Source organism: Rhinatrema bivittatum, chromosome 3 (genome assembly GCF_901001135.1).
Source record: "Rhinatrema bivittatum chromosome 3, aRhiBiv1.1, whole genome shotgun sequence".
Lineage (NCBI taxonomy): Eukaryota > Metazoa > Chordata > Amphibia > Gymnophiona > Rhinatrematidae > Rhinatrema > Rhinatrema bivittatum.
Window position 1 is genome coordinate 499,753,113 of NC_042617.1, and position 17,495 is coordinate 499,770,607.

Consider the following 17,495-nt stretch of genomic DNA (forward strand, 5'->3'; position numbering starts at 1 on the left):
GGCACTCCATGAAGTTAGTAAGTAGCACATTTAAGACTAATCGGAGAAAATTCTTTTTCACTCAATGCACAATAAAGATCTGGAATTTGTTGCCAGAGGATGTGGTTAGTGCAGCTAGTGTAGCTGGGTTCAAAAAAGGTTTGGATAAGTTCTTGGAGGAAAAGTCCATAAACGGCTATTAATCAAGTTTACTTAGGGAATAGCCACTGCTATTAATTGCATCAGTAGCATGGGATCTTCTTAGTGTTTGGGTAATTGCCAGGTTCTTGTGGCCTGGTTTGGCCTCTGTTGGAAACAGGATGCTGGGCTTGATGGACCCTTGGTCTGACCCAGCATGGCAATTTCTTATGTTCTTATAGGTCTCTCTTCCCTCAGATTCCTGGCAGATCCTAGAAATACTACTACTACTACTACTACTACTACTACTACTACTACTACTACGACTACTTCTTATCACTTCTATAGTGCTATTCGACATATGCAATGCTGTACAAAAATACATGAGACATTCCCCACTCAGTAGAACTTACAATGTAATCAAAATAAACATACAGGGCCAAAGAGACTTTGGAAATTTCATTTATTAAGAAAAAGGTTACACGTGATAAGGCTTTAAGTTTGATAATCAGGGGTTAAGAATTAAACTAGCCTCAAAAAGGTGGGGTTTTAGGTGGGATTTGAATAAGGCAAGATAGGATGCATGACGCACCAATTCAGGAAGTCTATTCCAAGCATATAGTATAGCCAGATAGAACACACAGAGTCAGGAGTTAGAGATAGGGAAGAAGATATAGACAGCAGTGGCTTGCCTGAAGAGCAGCGTTCACGAGGAGGGGGTGTATGAAGAAATAAGAAAGGAGAGTTGGTGAGCAGATGCAGAGTGAAGGCTCATGTAGGTGAGTTAAAGGAGTTTAAACTGTATGTAGAAATCGATAGGGAGCCTTGTTCTGTTCTCCCCCCCCCCCCCCCCCCCCAGATTTAATAAAATTGTGGCAGACCCTTCACCCCCACTCTTTCAACTGCCACCACCATCATGATAAAGAGGCCCTTGCAAAACCCCCCCCCCCCACCACCACCACCACCACCCCAGCTCTCCCTCCATCCCGCTCAAACCTGTAAAAGCCCCACTGGGAGTGAGTCTGAACTAACCCACTCCCAGCGACGTCCAGCACAGCCTCTGTCAAAGCTGCGCTGGAAGCGTAACCTACACTCAAGTTTATGGCCTCTTTATCGTGATGGTGGGGAGGTAGGTGAAGGGCTTGTCACAATCCTTATAAATCCGGGGGGGGGGGGGGGGTGAATGGAACTGGGAAAGGAGAATTTTATCTATATAGGAGGTGATGTGAGGTGGAAGTAGTAAGGCTGCTGCGTCCTCTTTACTATTTGTTGATGGGGGTGGGAGAAAATCGGGCCACAGGGCCGTGTATTTGTTTTGTTTTTTAAACTGTCTTGGCATTACTTTTAAAGATATCCAGAGAAGTAGCAAGTTATCTGGTCACACAAGGCCGGATAACTTCAGATCTGCTTCCGAGCAGGTCTAAAGTTATCCGTGCGATATTCGGCTATGTTAGGATTATATTTCCCTACATGCACTACTTTGCACTTGTGCAAATTAAGTTGCATCTGCCATTGAGAAACCCAGTCTCCTAATCTCACAAAGTCTTTCTGCTATTCTTCACAATTTGCTGCTGTTTTAATGACTCAAAACAATTTAGTGTCTTCTGCAATTTGGTCACCTCACTCATTCCTTTCTCCAGGTCATTTATTAATATTATAAATCGCACAGGTCCCAGTACAGACCCTTGGGCACACTTCCAAAGACCTTTCTACATTTGGAAAACTGACCATTTAGTCCTAACTCTGTTTCCTGTCTTTTATCCAGTTACCAATCCATAACAGGACACTGCCTCCAATTCCATGACCTCCCACTTTCCTGAGGAATCTCTCATGAGGGACTTCATCAATTGCCTTCTGAAAATAAAGATACATTATATCAAGTGGCTCACTTTTATTCGTATGTTTATTTATGACTTCCAAACAATCCTGAAAACTGGAAGACAAGACTTCCCTTTGAAGAACCTTGTTGACCCTCCCCCATTAAACCATGGGAATGTGGTCAGTAATTTTGTTTTTAAGAATAGCTTCTACCAGTTATGACCTTGGACAAGTCACTTTATCTCCCATTGCCTCAGGCACCCACTTAGTTTATAAGCTCTTCCGGGAAGGAACTTATCATTCCTGAATATTTATCATCATTGTACAGCACGGCATACATCCAGTAGTACTATAAAAATGCTGAGTATTCTTATTACTTCATAAATATAGCAAGCTTAAAACACAAGATAACTGATTTGCTTTATAGCTTATGCAAAGTCGTTTTACCCCTATTCAATTCCCCAGAAACATAAAATTAGAGGCATTATATTGGCTAGGGCCTTCTGCTATCACTGCAGTGGATTTATAGTCAGAAAGCATGGAGGATTCACTTTAGCCTCCTGCAGTGGAGAAACAAAATTCCCATATGCTCAATATTTCAATCTGACTGCAAATTTCTATCCATGTGACAGTGGGATCCGCAGTGCAGACCCAGCATTTGCAATAAACTTAAAAATATTGAACAATTCCAGCTTTTGGCTCAGATGTTGTTTCTATTCTTATTCTCAATTTATTTCTTCTCACATGGATAATACACTTACTTCCCACTAGGAGGCAATATAATAGCTCATCCTAATGTTATGTGCTGTGATAGGTAATAAGATTTCTGACTGAACCCAGTTGAAGGTTAGAGGAACACATGGAACAGATGTCGCCTTTCAAGTGGATGGCCATATTTATAAAGATATTAAACATCTTTTACTGAGCGCACAGGTTTTTTACTTCATAGTGTTAAGAAGTCATAAAAATATTTTTGAGTATGTGAAATAAATTATAATATTTAAACCCACAGTTATTCTCTAGTCTTTTTTTAAATTAAAAAAAGTTTTCAAAATAGGAGAATAAAAAGAACATTTTTAAAATTATTTTTAATTGAATTATTAATAACATTAGTGTTACTATTTTCCTAGCAAAACCATGAAATGACTTTCATATTTTCATAAACAATTTTTTAGCCTTCTAAAATTTAAACTTTAAATGAACGCTTGAAAAAAATATGCAGGACCCTATTAGGATTCCTTTTAAGGAGAATGATCTAGTAGTAAGGTCCCGTTTCACAAGAGTGGGAGCAGAAGGAGGCTGGAAACTACAGGGTGGTTAAGTCTCACCTCAGTGGTGGGAAAATTAATGGAGTATCTTTTGAAGGAAAAGATACTGAACTATCTACAATCCTGTGGGTTCCTTGACCTGAGGCAGCATGGAATCACCAGGTGTATTGACTCAGGTGCCACAAGTCAGATAACAAATGATAAAATTTTCTTCACCCAATTTAACCAGAATAAATCTGAAAGGATTCTCATAGCTAATGGACAGTATATGATCTCAGAAGGAACAGGGGAAGTGTATCTTCATTGCCCTGTCTCCACAAACCTTACAAGAAATATACTTATTAAGGAAGTGTTATATGTGCCTAATCTTGAAAGCAACCTGCTGTCAGTGACAATTCTTACCAAGCAAAGTAATGTAATTTTTAAAGGGAACAGTTGTCTTATCACAAATGGAAGTCACACAGTTGTTGAAGGCAAAATCTCAAATGAGCTATATCATTTGAGATTTGATAGAGGTGTTTAAAATCATGATAGAGGTGTTTAAAATCATGAGAGGTCTAGAACGGATAGATGTGAATCGGTTATTTACTCTTTCAGATAATAGAAAGACTAGGGGGCACTCCATGAAGTTAGCATGTGGCACATTTAAAACTAATCGGAGAAAGTTCTTTTTTACTCAATGCACAATTAAACTCTGGAATTCGTTGCCAGAGGATGTGGTTAATGCAGTTCGTATAGCAGTTAAGTTGACTTAGAAAATAGCACACTGCTATTACTAGCAACGGTAACATGGAATAGACTTAGTTTTTGGGTACGTGCCAGGTTCTTATGGCCTGGATGGGCCACTGTTGGAAACAGGATGCTGGGCTTGATGGCCCCTTGGTCTGACCCAGTATGGCATGTTCTTAATTAAACTGCAGTGAAGTGGTTTCGGCCAGGGGCGGTCCGGGGGCATGGCCGCGCCCTCCGGAACTGCCCCCGGGTCACGTCAAGGGCAAACTTTCCCCCAGCCCCTGCTCACCTGCTCTGGCCGCGGCCACGCAAGCCCCCAGCAGCAGCAGCAGAAGGGCGTCCATGTGTGCCGGTCTCCCGTGCAGGCTCGCTGACAGCTCCGGAGCAGCCCCAGTCCTCTCTCCCCTCCTCCCGAGGCGCGCACTGCGGCTCCCCTGCCTCCCGGGAGCAGCCGGCGGCGAGAGCGCTTCAGCAGCCTGGGGCGGATCGGGCGCTCCCTATGCGAGGCGGCTCCCAGCAGCCCCCGCCGGCGAAAGTGCATGAACGCACGCCTGTACGCCTGTACACCCAATTTGGGCGCTCAAGGCAGCAGGCGCATGAACGCGCGCCGTGACCTGAGTGCCCAGCTGGACGTCCGAGGTCTCGGCGCGCGTTCATGCGCCTGCTGCCTTGAGCGCCCAAATTGGGGCGTACAGGCATACAGGCGTGCGTTCATTCGCCTGCTACCTTGAGCACCCAAATTGAGCGTACAGGCGCATGAACACACGCCTGTACGCCCAATTTGGGCGCTCAAGGCAGCAGGCGCATGAATGCGCGCCGTGACCTAGGACATCCAGCCAGGCACTCAGGTCACGGTGCGTGTTCATGCGCCTGCTGCCTTGAGCACCCAAATTGGGCGTACAGGCGTACAGGCGTGCGTTCATGCACTTTCTCCAGCGGGGGCTGCTGGGAGCCGCCTCGCATAGGGTGCACCCGATTCGCCCTGGGCTGCTGAAGCCGCTCTCGCTGCCAGCTGCCCCCAGGAGGCAGGGGAACCACGGTGCGCGCCTCGGGAGGAGGGGAGAGAGGACTGGGGCTGCTCCGGAGCTGTCAGTGCGCCCGCACGGGAGACCAGCACCCATGGACGCCCTTCTGCTGCTGCTGCTGGGGGCTTGCGTGGCTGCGGCCAGGGCAGGTGAGCGGGGGCTGGGGGAAAGTTTGCCCATGAAATTTCGTCTCTCTCTTGCCTGTCCGAAGGAGGAGGAAAATTGGAATTGCGCGCACAGGTGCTTTGTTGCGCTCCCTGCCGCCGGCGCTCAAGGCAGATGGGTCTGTAGGAGAACCATCCACTTTCCTGGTGGAATGACATTTCAAATGACAGGTACCAGCGCACCCAGGATACTGTATAGGCGCTGTATACTGCTCTATACAGTAAAATGGATTGCGCACGCCTACCGCTTCATGGATGCGCTTTGGACCCGGCTTGCATTTGCATCTCATTTGAATATTCTATCAAGCGGTATGTGATCCAAACTGTGCGCGCGGCAAACAAGGGTGCGCCCAACACTGCCGCACTCTTTCTTACGCGTCCTTACTGTATCGGCCTGTAAGATAGCTGGATATATTCAATAGTGTGGCTGCACTGTTGAATATGCCTCCAAAGTTAGCCAGATAAGTTTATTCGGTTAACTTTGCTATCCAGACTGTGTCTGAATATAGACCTCCAGATATTTAGCCAATGGCCACACTTGTATTGCTCACTATTAAGATTATTAATAGTCAAAGCTGTAATGCCCTTTGCTATGGTCTTTCTACTGTTCAAATTAAACAGATTCAAAAAGCACAGAACACTGCCTCCAAGGTCATCTTTGGTAAGTCCAAATTTGACCATGTTACCCGTCTTCAGGTTGAGCTTCATTGGCTGCATGGTCCCTACACATTCAATTTAAAATAGGATGCCTAACATTTAAAGCTTTGTGGTGAGGCACTCCTTATAGCTTTCCTCTTTTATTTCTCCTTTGCTACCCTCTCATTCACTTCAGTCCTCTCAGCAGGAGCTTTTAATGACTCCTACTATCAGAGAAATTCGTTTTGAGACTTCCAGGGAAATTTGTTTTTCTTATTTACGCCCTTGTTTTTGGAACGCTTTACCACTTAGAATTCACCTTGAGAGAGATTACTTGAAATTTAGAAAGGTCCTTAAGGTGCACCTTTTTTTTTTTTACAAGCCTGTTCTCATTCAGATTCAACTTCTTTTTAGTTTTAGTCTTATCTCCATTTAATATGATTATCTTATTTTAAACTCATATTTTATTGATTATTCTGCCTTTTGTTTATTCTGCCTTGTTTGGTTATTGTGCCTTGTTTTTGGTTTAAATGTTTTTATTTGTTTTGCATTTTATTTTATCTACTATTTGTATAAGTTGTTTTATGTTATTTTTAGCTAGTTTTAATTTGTTAGTTTTCATTTTAATTTGATATATACATTGCTCTGTTTTGCAAATGTAATAAATTGTGATCAATCACAAAATAATAAACTTAAACATTACAGAACATTGTGATTAGGCACAGGAAAAGTGGGCACTAAAATGATCTAAGTAGGGATCTTGTATACTCTTCTTCCCAAGATGGAAGACAAAAAAGACTGTCCTGGATAAGAGATATCATGCAGGCAGCCACATACTGTGGCTGGCAGCTGGGATGCATCCTTAGCAGTGTGGTCAGGATAACTGCACAGACTAAATGGATTAGATGGTCTTCTTATGCTGGCATTTACTATGTTACTATACTGGAATAATATTTCTATGTTACCTCCTATTCTCTCCATTTTGGTTTCCTGTTCTAAAATAATTCTTCAGCTGCTGAAAATGTTTTGAAGCTCTTGTCAAAACTGCTATAATGCTGATAGATTGCAGAGGATAGTGGTAAATGTAAGTCACTTTGAAGAGCAAAAAGTGATTAGTGGAGTGCCTCAGGGATCTGTTCTGCGCTACAAAAGTGTTGCACAGGAGGTGGACCCTTGGGCCGAGGTGGGGTTGACGCTACCCGCAGGAGGGATCCTACGGGTCCCCACTGTCAGCAGGTAGAGTGGGCTGACTGACGGAGGCTGGCTGGAGCTTCGCCAATACCGGCCCTCATTCCCTGCGGGTTAAGCCTTTGGGTACCAGGGCCAGCTGGAGTTAGGTGGGCCTCCATATGTCGTCGTCAATGTGAAGATGGAGAGGTCAGCCCAGGAGCAGCAACAGTGGAACTGGAGAGTCTGTACTGGATGAGGTGGAGTCCCGGAGACCCGGGCGCCAATAGGAATGAGAGGCAGACAGGGGGCACCCGAGCAAGAATAGGCCAAAGCCTGAAAGGCCAAGTCCAGGACTAAGACTGTAGAGGGATCGTAGAACAGGCTGAACATAAGAATTTAAGTCAGGGCACCGGCAACCAAAGAGCAGTGGCAAGGCAAGGCTGAAGTCAAGTCCAGAAGCAAAGCACTGGTGTGGTCAGACAAAGCAGAGGTCAGGACTAGGAGATGATCCATAGCATGGTCAGGCGTAGCAGAGGTCTGGACTAGGAGATGATCCATAGCGTGGTCAGGCGTGGCAGAGGGCTGGACTAGGAGATGATCCATAGCGTGGTCAGGCATAGCAGAGGTCTGGACTAGGAGATGATCCGTAGGGTAGTCAGGCAAAGCAGTGGTTGGGTCCAGGAGATCATTAGCGTAGTCAGGCAAAGCAGTGGTCGGGTCCAGGAGAAGATCAGTAGTGTAGTTAGGCAAAGCAATGGTCAGGTCCAGGAGAAGATCAGTAGCGTAGTCAGGCAAAGCAGTGGTCAATTCCAGGAGATCAATCCATAGGGAAGCTGGGTTACCTGAAGCACAGGAACGAAGAAGATAAACCAGGAACAGGAACTCGAAGGGAACAGGAACCAGGAACACGAAGGAATCACCAGGAGGCAACGAAGAGACCTGTTGCAAAGGTGACTAACAGGAGCTGAGCCCGGCCTTATATACCGGAGTTTCAATTATGTTATCATCCGGGGCCGTGGCCAAGTTCCCGCCACGGGCCCTTCAAAAAGAACAGAGATGCACGCGTGCATGCTTACGGAGGGGTGTGGCGCGGGATGGTGGCATCTCTCCATGGACCACGCGGAGAGGGCCGCCGCGGAGCACAGGAGTCCGTCGTAGAAACAGGAGTGCTGGGGAAGGCCCGAGGACAGAGATGGCGGCGCACAGCCATGAGGGAAGTGGAGCCAGATGCTGGAGTAAGCTGCAGAGGGTAAGAGGGCCTGGCCGCGGGCCTGCCGCAGCCGGCACATGCAAAACAAATTTGTCTTTTAGCTGATGACACTAAGATCTGCAGCAGAGTGGACACCTCTGAGGGAGTAGACAGAATGAGAAGTGATCTAAGTAAGCCTGAAGAGTTATGAAAGTCTTGGCAGTTAAGACAATGCCACTAGATGAAGGAGTAATGCCGGATACCTTGAAAGGAGCCATAATCAAGCCAATTGTTAAGAAAAAGAACCTTGACCCCTTAAATCTTAGCAACTACAGACCAGTCTCCAACTTACCCCTAATAGCCAAACTAATCGAAAAATCAGTTCAAAAACAACTATCTAACCACCTTGAAAATAACAACATACTATATTCAGCACAACATGAATTCCGCAAACACTACAGTACAGAAACATTGCTATTAGCTCTATCAGACAATATCTTAAGAGGATTCGATACAGGAACACATTACATTCTGGTACTATTAGATCTCTCTGCAGCATTTGACACTGTAAATCACAGAATACTAATCAATAGACTGAAAGAAATAGGACTCACTAACAAAACACTAAAATGGTTCAAGTCATACTTAAACAATAGATGTTTTCAGGTACAAATCAAAAATGCACTTTCAGACAAAGTCAAACTGCTAACTGGTGTCCCACAGGGATCAGCCCTATCTGCAACACTCTTTAACATCTACCTCCTCCCAGTATGTCACTTACTAGCAGGACTGGGAATCGTACATTACATTTATGCAGATGATATACAATTACTGTTACCCATTCCAAACACCATTGAAGAAACAATGAAACTAGCCAATATGTACCTAGAAATAATCAAACAGCTCCTAAACCAGATGGAATTGGTTATAAACATTGACAAATCTGAATTCTTACATCTTGAACGTAAAAACACTCACCAAACACAACCAACATTCACAATCAAAAATATTCAAACCACCAAGTTAGCAACAAAAGTTAGGACTCTAGGAGTAATAATTGACCCTAAGCTAAACATGAAACAACACATCTCACAGAAAATAAAAGAAGGTTATGCAAAACTAATTATCCTAAGAAGACTAAAACCTCTATTAACGATTAACAATTTTCGCACAGTTCTACAAGCAATGATATTCGCTAGCACAGATTATTGTAACTCCCTGCTGTTAGGACTACCTCAATCTACAATTCGGCCTCTACAAATATTGCAAAATTCCGCTGCCAGAGTTTTGACAGGCAAAAAAAAGAGTGACCATATTACAGGAACACTTGCTGAACTCCACTGGCTTCCAATTGAACAAAGAATACAATATAAAGCACTTTGTATAATCCATAAACTAATCCACGATGATAAAGCCGACTGGCTTAACACGGCACTGCGCGTGCATGTACCACAAAGAAACCTGAGATCTGCAAATAAAGCTCTACTAACTGTCCCCTCTGTCAAATCAGCACATCTCATCAAGTAAGGTAAAGAGCACTGTCACTGGCTGGTCCTGTACTCTGGAATACCATGCCACTCGAAATAAGACTACAGACAAATCTGAAATTATTCAAAACTAATCTAAAACCTGGCTTTTTAAACAAGCATTTTATAAAGATAAAGAAAAGGAGAAAAATAGTTGAGCGATAAGGATGCACCAAGCTAGACGTTTTTAGTAACCTACATAAGCATATTAATGTTAAAATCAAACTGCCTAATTTGTTCCTAACAATCAGGTTTAATTTACACACCTAGTTTATTATTTTGCATTGTTACCGTACTATGATGGCACACGAGTAATTTGTAATCTATACCACCCATATTTCTCTTTATCGTGCCCTTCTGTAAACCGTTGTGATGGTATTTAACTTAACGACGGTATAGAAAAAATTTTAAATAAATAAAATAAAAAGTGCAGTCATTTATTTAGCAGGCAGAAATCCAAAGGAGCTGTATGCAATGTGGGGTGAAAGATTGATGAGCACGGACTGGGCAAGAAACCTTGTGGTGCTAGGATCTGATGATCTGAAGGCAGTATGACAATGTGGTGACTAGGGCCAGAGGGATTCTGGGCTGCAAAGAGAGACATAACCTTCAAGAAAAAGGCATCGATAATGCTTCTGAATAGGTCAATGGTGAGATCTCACCTGGAGAGGAGAGACAGGGGGATACAATATAGACTTTTCATATCTGAAAGACATTAAAAATATACAAGAGACAAATCTTTTCTAGTGGTAATGAAGCTGTAGAGCTTAGGATCATAATCGCAAAGAATACCAATAATGTCCAAATTAATATTTCCTTCACCAAGAACCCTTTAAAGTGAATATGCATACTAGGCTTCACTGACCTTCATCGTATAGCATAGTTTCACTTTCACACTCCGCCTTATATTTAATCATTAGACAATTCTGATGTATTATTTTTGTTATATTTTTTTAACTTGCAAATTCTCTCATGTGAATGCCACCTGTGATGTGCTGTGATGTGATGTACTATAAAAACTCACCTTATTGAACATCGGAGCTGCATTACGACTGCCAAAACATACGTACATTTAGTACGTACTATAAAAACTCGCCTTATTGAACATCGGAGCTGCCTTATGACTGCCAAAATACAGGCACCAATAGTAGCGCATTGTATTCAACAAAACCATACTTTTTCTGATTTAAAATGGCGAGTTATTGAAGTGGTACAAAAGAATCCAAGAGAGGATACCCTAAGATAGTTCTAAATCTGAGAGAACAGCGATGGATTTTTTTGTCTGAATACTACATATCCAAAAGGTTTAAATGCTGCTGTGGAGTGGTACTCCTGTATTTAATAATAATGGATTCTTAGTAACAAGAGGTGGGAGGTGGGCGATCTATTATATTGGAGAATTTCAGCCTTTTAAATGTTTCAACATATTCAGAAATTTCCAGTGCATTTTTCGTCCACATTATTATAATTTACAGATCTCAAAAGTCTTTTTGACATTTTAAAATGGCCGCCGAGGTTTTTTATCCCGTCAGGTAATTTCAGCTTTGAAATCATTACTATAGTTCTCCATCACACTGGCCTTCTGATTGACAGGTTAGCCCTTTAAATAAATATGGCGCAATAATGGCAGTCTTTCCGCTGATACCAGAAATGAACGCCGTCATGCCATCATGTTGTAAGCGGACAAATTGAGTGGATGAAAGTAAGTTTGTTCCGGACTTGTTTTAAAGTTTGATGTTCTTTAAGCATCAGGAGTTATTTTAAAGTAAAGTGTTAAAAATACTTTTTTTCATGATTTACATCTGAACCTGTTTATATTGAAGTAAATGAGCCCTTGAAAAAGGATTGTTTCGACATCTGAAACACAGTCCCGTGTCGGGCAGAATTTACCTAGCTATGTGGACAATGCGGCTTCTATTTACAAAGCTAAGTAATATGACTGATAAGATTCAGTATTGCGATTTATGAGAGCACATCACAGGTGGCATTCACATGAGAGAATTTGCAAGTTAAAAAATATAACAAAAATAATACATCAGAATTGACTAATGATTAAATATAAGGCAGAGTGTGAAAGTGAAACTATGCTATACGATGAAGGTCAATGAAGCCTAGTATGCATATTCACTTTAAAGGTTCTTGGTGAAGGAAATATTAATTTGGACACTATTGGTATATTTTGCGATTGTGGGTGAATATTTACCATCGGTCCATTTCAGAATTATTATTAATTCAAGGTCTGTGGTTTTAGTATTGAGCTTAGGATCATGACATAAAACTCCAGACAGTTAGATTCGGGAATAACGTCAGGACATAATTTTTCACAGAAAAAGTAGCGGATGCCTGGAATGCCCTACCTGAGAAGGTGAAAATACAAATAGTGATGGAATTCAAAAGGAATGGAATAAGCATAGAGGATCCCTAGTAGCGAGAGGATAGAAATGAAGCACTGGGATAATATGTGATAACTTTTCTGAATTCGGGTAATCTGCACAGAGTGACAATTACAACCCTACACAAGAAAGTGAGGGAGTAACCTGCATGGAGTGACAGTTACATCCTGACCACTTTGCTAGGCAGACTGGATGGACCATTAGGAGATCCATATTCAGCCGCTGTCCCAGATAAATGTATCCAGCTAACTAGTCCTGTATATTCAGCGGCAATGCAGCCACTGAATATATTAAACATGACAAGTGCAGAAAATGTTTCATAGTCCATCTAGGGGGACCTTGAAAAGTTTCATAGTCCATTTACGGGGACCTTTGGAAAGTAAAATTGTTAAAGCAGTGGAGTTGCCGCTTGGATAAAATAAGAAAAATAAAAACGCATTTGGAAACCAGATGGACTATGAAACATTTTCTGCACTTGTCGTTTTTAATATAATTATTGCTGAGTGCAGTATATGCTCTTGTTTTCTTTGGATTAGCCACTGAATATAAACATCTATCTTAAAGCTAGCTGGATAAGTTTATCCAGATAACTTTAGGACAGCCCTGTGGCCCAGCCAGAGTTAGCCGGATAACTCCTCCACGTTACACCTATTCCACCCTCCTGACTTAACCGGCTAAATACTTAACTGGACTAAGTGGTGCACTCTGATCCTAGCTGCATATTCAGTGGCACCACTTAGTTGGATAAATGGTACTTATCCAGCTAAGTGACGATTTTGAATATCGGCCTTTAGGTCTTTATCTTTCATCATTTACTATGTTACTATGATGAGCATTTGTTTGAAATGAAAAGGGAACTGTTAACAAAATTTCCCAGTTGATTTCAATTCCTTTTTTTAAAAAAATGAAATTTAATTTGTTTCATTTATAAAAACGTTTATGCTGTCACCACTGCCAAAGAACAAAACCACACTCTAGAGCCCTCCCCAACCCCAGACCCTCTTATCTTATAGTTTAAAATTTCTTCATGAGGCAGGCACAATCCCTGATTACTTCTGCCCTGCCACTGCTGCCATTGGAAATGACACCGGCAGACTGAGGCCGGCACTAGTGTTAAGTTTTGCCATACAAATTGGTGGCTACTGGTGCTATTTTCAATGGAGGCAGAGGTGGGGCAGGGGCAACCAGGGATCGCTTCTGCTCTGTGATGAAATTTCCAACTATAGGATAGAGCAGCATTTCCCAACCATCTCCTGGAGGCACACCTAGCTAGTCAGGTTTTCAGGATTTCCACAATGCATGAGATAGATGTGCATACGCTGGGTCTTCAATATATGCAAATCTATTTCATGCATATGCATTATGGATATCCTGAAAACCCAACTGGTTAGATGTGCTTCCAGCAGAGGGTTGGGAAACACCGATGTACAGTATGTATAAAGACATGTATGTATAATTGTTATGAACTTTCCTTGTGAATTTGGAAACAGGACCATATGATTGCATTAGAGAATCAACTTTACTAGGCCTATAGTGCATAATTGAATATATGGTACCTGGATGAGTTTGATATAAAAACAATTCCTGTTTTGCACTGATAAGCCAGGCATCCTTGTTTACAAGTGACCTGCAACAAAAGAGAATGGTGGAATTCAGTTTGGTTCTAGTTCAGGGTATTTGTGGGATGAAACTTAATATAGGTTTTACTTAAAAACTAAATGGTTTGGGTAAGCCTGGTAGATAAGAGTCAAGTGCTGCACAATGCCACGTAGGGGACTTAGGTTCAATTCCTGGGACAGGCCTTCCACTCCATAGGCTGATCAGAGATGGAGATGCTGCAATGTAAGCACCCACAGCCCCTGGAGGGAGAAAGCCACAATCATTTTGCAATGGTGACATCAAATGATCAGATTTAGGGCTATGATTGCTATGGTGCATAGCCTTAGGCTTAAAGCTGTCACTACCATGATGGTGCTAAGTGAGTTGGAGGAGGGTTAGGAAAAAAGGCACTTGCAAATGAAGGCTCGTGGCATCATAGCCCATAAGAGCCCATTCTGATTGAACTTGAAGCCCACAGAAGCAGGAGGAAACTGCTTGGTCAGAAGAAACATTGATGGCTTTGGACCATTCCTGGCAACAGAAGTGATCTACTTAGATCCTGGAAGAGGAAGAACCTTCATCCAGGCACTAGTCATGCCTAGGATGGACTATAGCTATGTATTGTACAGTGGACTATCACAGACTAGTCTAAGAGCACTTTAATTAATTCAAAATACTACAGTGAATGCGGTAACTGGTCTTATTATTAGGGACCATATTTCACCAGCCTTTAGGATTCTGCATTCGCTACTGATTAAGTTTTGTTGCTTACATTAGTGTTCAAGACAATGAGAGATCAGGATCCAAGCTATCTCCATGATTATCTCATAGAATGTCATCCAACTTGATCACTGACATCATTGCAAGAGACCTTTCTACAAGCACCCCCCTGTAAATGAAGTGAGACTGAAAAAAACAGCTATGTAGACTCTCTCATATGAGACCAGGAATGTAGAGCCTGATGCCTAAGGCCTTGCACCTAATTCATGATTGATCTATGTTTAAGAAAATATTTAAAACATGGTTGTTCTAATCTGCATTTCATTAATTAATATGATATATTTTAGGTTGCATTTTGCTCTGGATTTGAAAGGACACTGCATATATTATTAGTGATATCATGTTCTATGTTCATCATAGATTGAAGAATTCCATAGGGATAGGATGGGGAAAGTACGTTTTTAGAATCTCTTTTTATATATCTATGTTTTATTTAATTTAATGTAGCTTATTTATTATTGATATGATTTTACTCTATTTATATGTTGTATACCATTGCAAGAAGTTCTGTGGAAACAGCAGTTTATAAACATGAGAATATAAATACATATATGCATAAGTAAATAACATGGCAAAAAATATAGCCTGACTGGAACCATAATCACACTAATTGATAACATAAAAACAGTGATGTGCTATCAATTTTGTACAAATATCAATACAATTCTACAAAATTCCAAATATATCTTTTATATATAAATATCTTTAATATATAAAAACATCATACACATAAAAACATGCAAGCATTCCCTAAAATAAACACAAAATCCCAAAACGGAGAGACATAGTTGTCCATTAGATGTATTACAGAGTAAGCTCTCCCAGTGATTATCATTTTCAAACAGAAGTCTCTTAGACTAGAATGACTAAAAGTGCTTTCAGTGTAAAAGGACTTTTTATGGGAGTCTTTCTCATCATATAGATAAAACAAAATCTGTAAAAGATCGAGGCTCATTTTGCTAAAAATGTCATCAAATTATAAAGATGCATAATTTTCAGGACTCATGAAGATCTCTCTGCTAGGCATTTAAAATAGCTTGAACCAAACTGTGCAACCACTTTGTGAAAGCAGTGATTCTCAGCAACAATTCTTAGAATACTTAGCAGCAATAGTTCATAACCAATTTTTAAACAGGGGGAGGCCAGTAACATAACCAACCCAACATATCTGCTTACACCAGGCTTCAAACAACACTGCTACATATACCCAAAGTTATGCTGTAAAAACAAACTTACACATCTTATCATACAACTCATATAGAAAATGAAAAATAAAAAATAAATGTACAAAGTTTACAATACTATATGCTTCATTATAACCAACAAAGCAAGCATTTCATATCCTGTACATATGCAAGAAATCTTACTTTCACTACTAACCTATTTAAATACTCTATACATTAAGAAAAACTGACATCATAGCTACAAACCAACCAAGGTGCAATGTCGTGAAAAGTTTCCATAACCTATCCTGGTTTCAAAAATCAATCCACTCTACCTTAATATTCAAACCATATGGACTGATAGTTTTCAGCTGGAAAATCCATTATTGTTCCAGACATATAAGAGATTGAATAATATTGTCTACACAAAAATTAACCACCTCTTGGAGTACCAAAAAAGCATAGCTTATCTACAGTGTCTCCATCTCCAACCAATGATTAGGTAAAGATGCTTCAATCTGTCCATTCCTGATGCAACTTCTATGTTTACAAATTCATGTTTTTAATATCCACATAGTCTTCTCAACATACAGAAGGAAGCACGGACACTGTATGTCATATATAACTTGTTGTGACTCATGACTTGTTGCAGAATGAAATGGAAAACTCTAAGGAGAGGGGACACACCGACTAATGAGCACAGTAATGATACCCTGGATTGACATCAAAGGACAATTATGGTGAGAAGGCAAATAAGATGACACCAAACAATCATGGAGATTCAGTTACCATTTGAAAAAAATAAAGGCAGCTTTTCAAAAACAGTATGGCACTGTAACAGCAGCCAATATTTCTCAATATTTTCAACAACTTTATTTGTCTGATACACATGAGGAAGAACACAAACCATGTGGAAAAATGACACTTTTGAAATAGAATCTCGATTAATTAGAGCCTACGATAATCTCCAGGACAGCTTTTCTTTAATACATCTGATGAACAATTGTGTTCTCTCCATTTTGGTATTTTGGGCTTATTTTATCATATGCTTGCATGTTTTTATATATATGATATATTAAAGATATTTATATATTAAAAATATATTTGAAATATTTTGGAATATATTGATATTTGTAAAAAAAAGTATTAGCACATCACTGTTTTTTATGTTATAAATAAATAATCCAGCTTGGTTTAAATGTGACACTGAGGTTCCATCATAATGATTAAATATAGAGAAACACCTTTTTCTCTATATTTTAGGCACGTATGAGGTTTAGAAAAAAATTAAAATTTACTAATACTGTGAATTCTTTCTGGACCATATAAAATATTTGTAACTAAGAAAATATATCTGGTCTCATTTTATGGCAGAATAGCCATCCCTTCTAATACAGGTCTAGACAAAACCTGACATGAAATAGGCTTTGTGGAATATTCCCAAAATGATGACCTTTACTGGAGAGAAGATTTTGAATTTTGACTTTCCAATCCAGACACACACCTTAAAGGTTCCAGAGAGCTTTTGGCGCTGCTCTGGAGCAAGAAGTGGAGCTTAACCAGCTCATATCACCAATCAGCTATGAGCAATGTTATATGGTCAGTATCTCAGTAAAACAAATTGTCACAGTGACACATGCTACCAAGCAAGAGCAAAATCTACCAAAAACATTGCATGTGGAGATAATATAACACTTCTAATGAAAAAAGTACCAATATATGGGCTAAATAGAATTCAATAATGGTCATCGTCTACTCTTAAATATTATAGAAAACTATTATAGTAGGAATAAAATAAACAACAAACTTCTTACTTTCCCTTGTTGAAAACTGAAAAGCTCACATTCTGAGAACCTGTCATAAAAGAAAACAGATAGATTAGCGTGAGGTAATTACATTTTATTATCCATAAAAC

The 17,495-nt window shown here is 40.7% G+C and overlaps 1 protein-coding gene across 3 annotated transcripts in view; it reads right to left on the bottom strand.

Annotated features, from left to right (window-relative positions):
- PKHD1 (PKHD1 ciliary IPT domain containing fibrocystin/polyductin) overlaps nucleotides 1-17,495 on the bottom strand; it is a 1,284,809-nt gene that overhangs the window by 1,176,625 nt on the left and 90,689 nt on the right. For all 3 annotated transcript variants that reach the window (XM_029596114.1, XM_029596113.1, XM_029596115.1), the window contains 2 exons: nucleotides 17,395-17,434; nucleotides 13,595-13,665 (listed from right to left, as the gene is read on the bottom strand). In XM_029596114.1, the coding sequence (XP_029451974.1) occupies nucleotides 13,595-13,665; nucleotides 17,395-17,434 (111 nt within the window). The remainder of the gene's footprint in view (nucleotides 1-13,594; nucleotides 13,666-17,394; nucleotides 17,435-17,495) is intronic.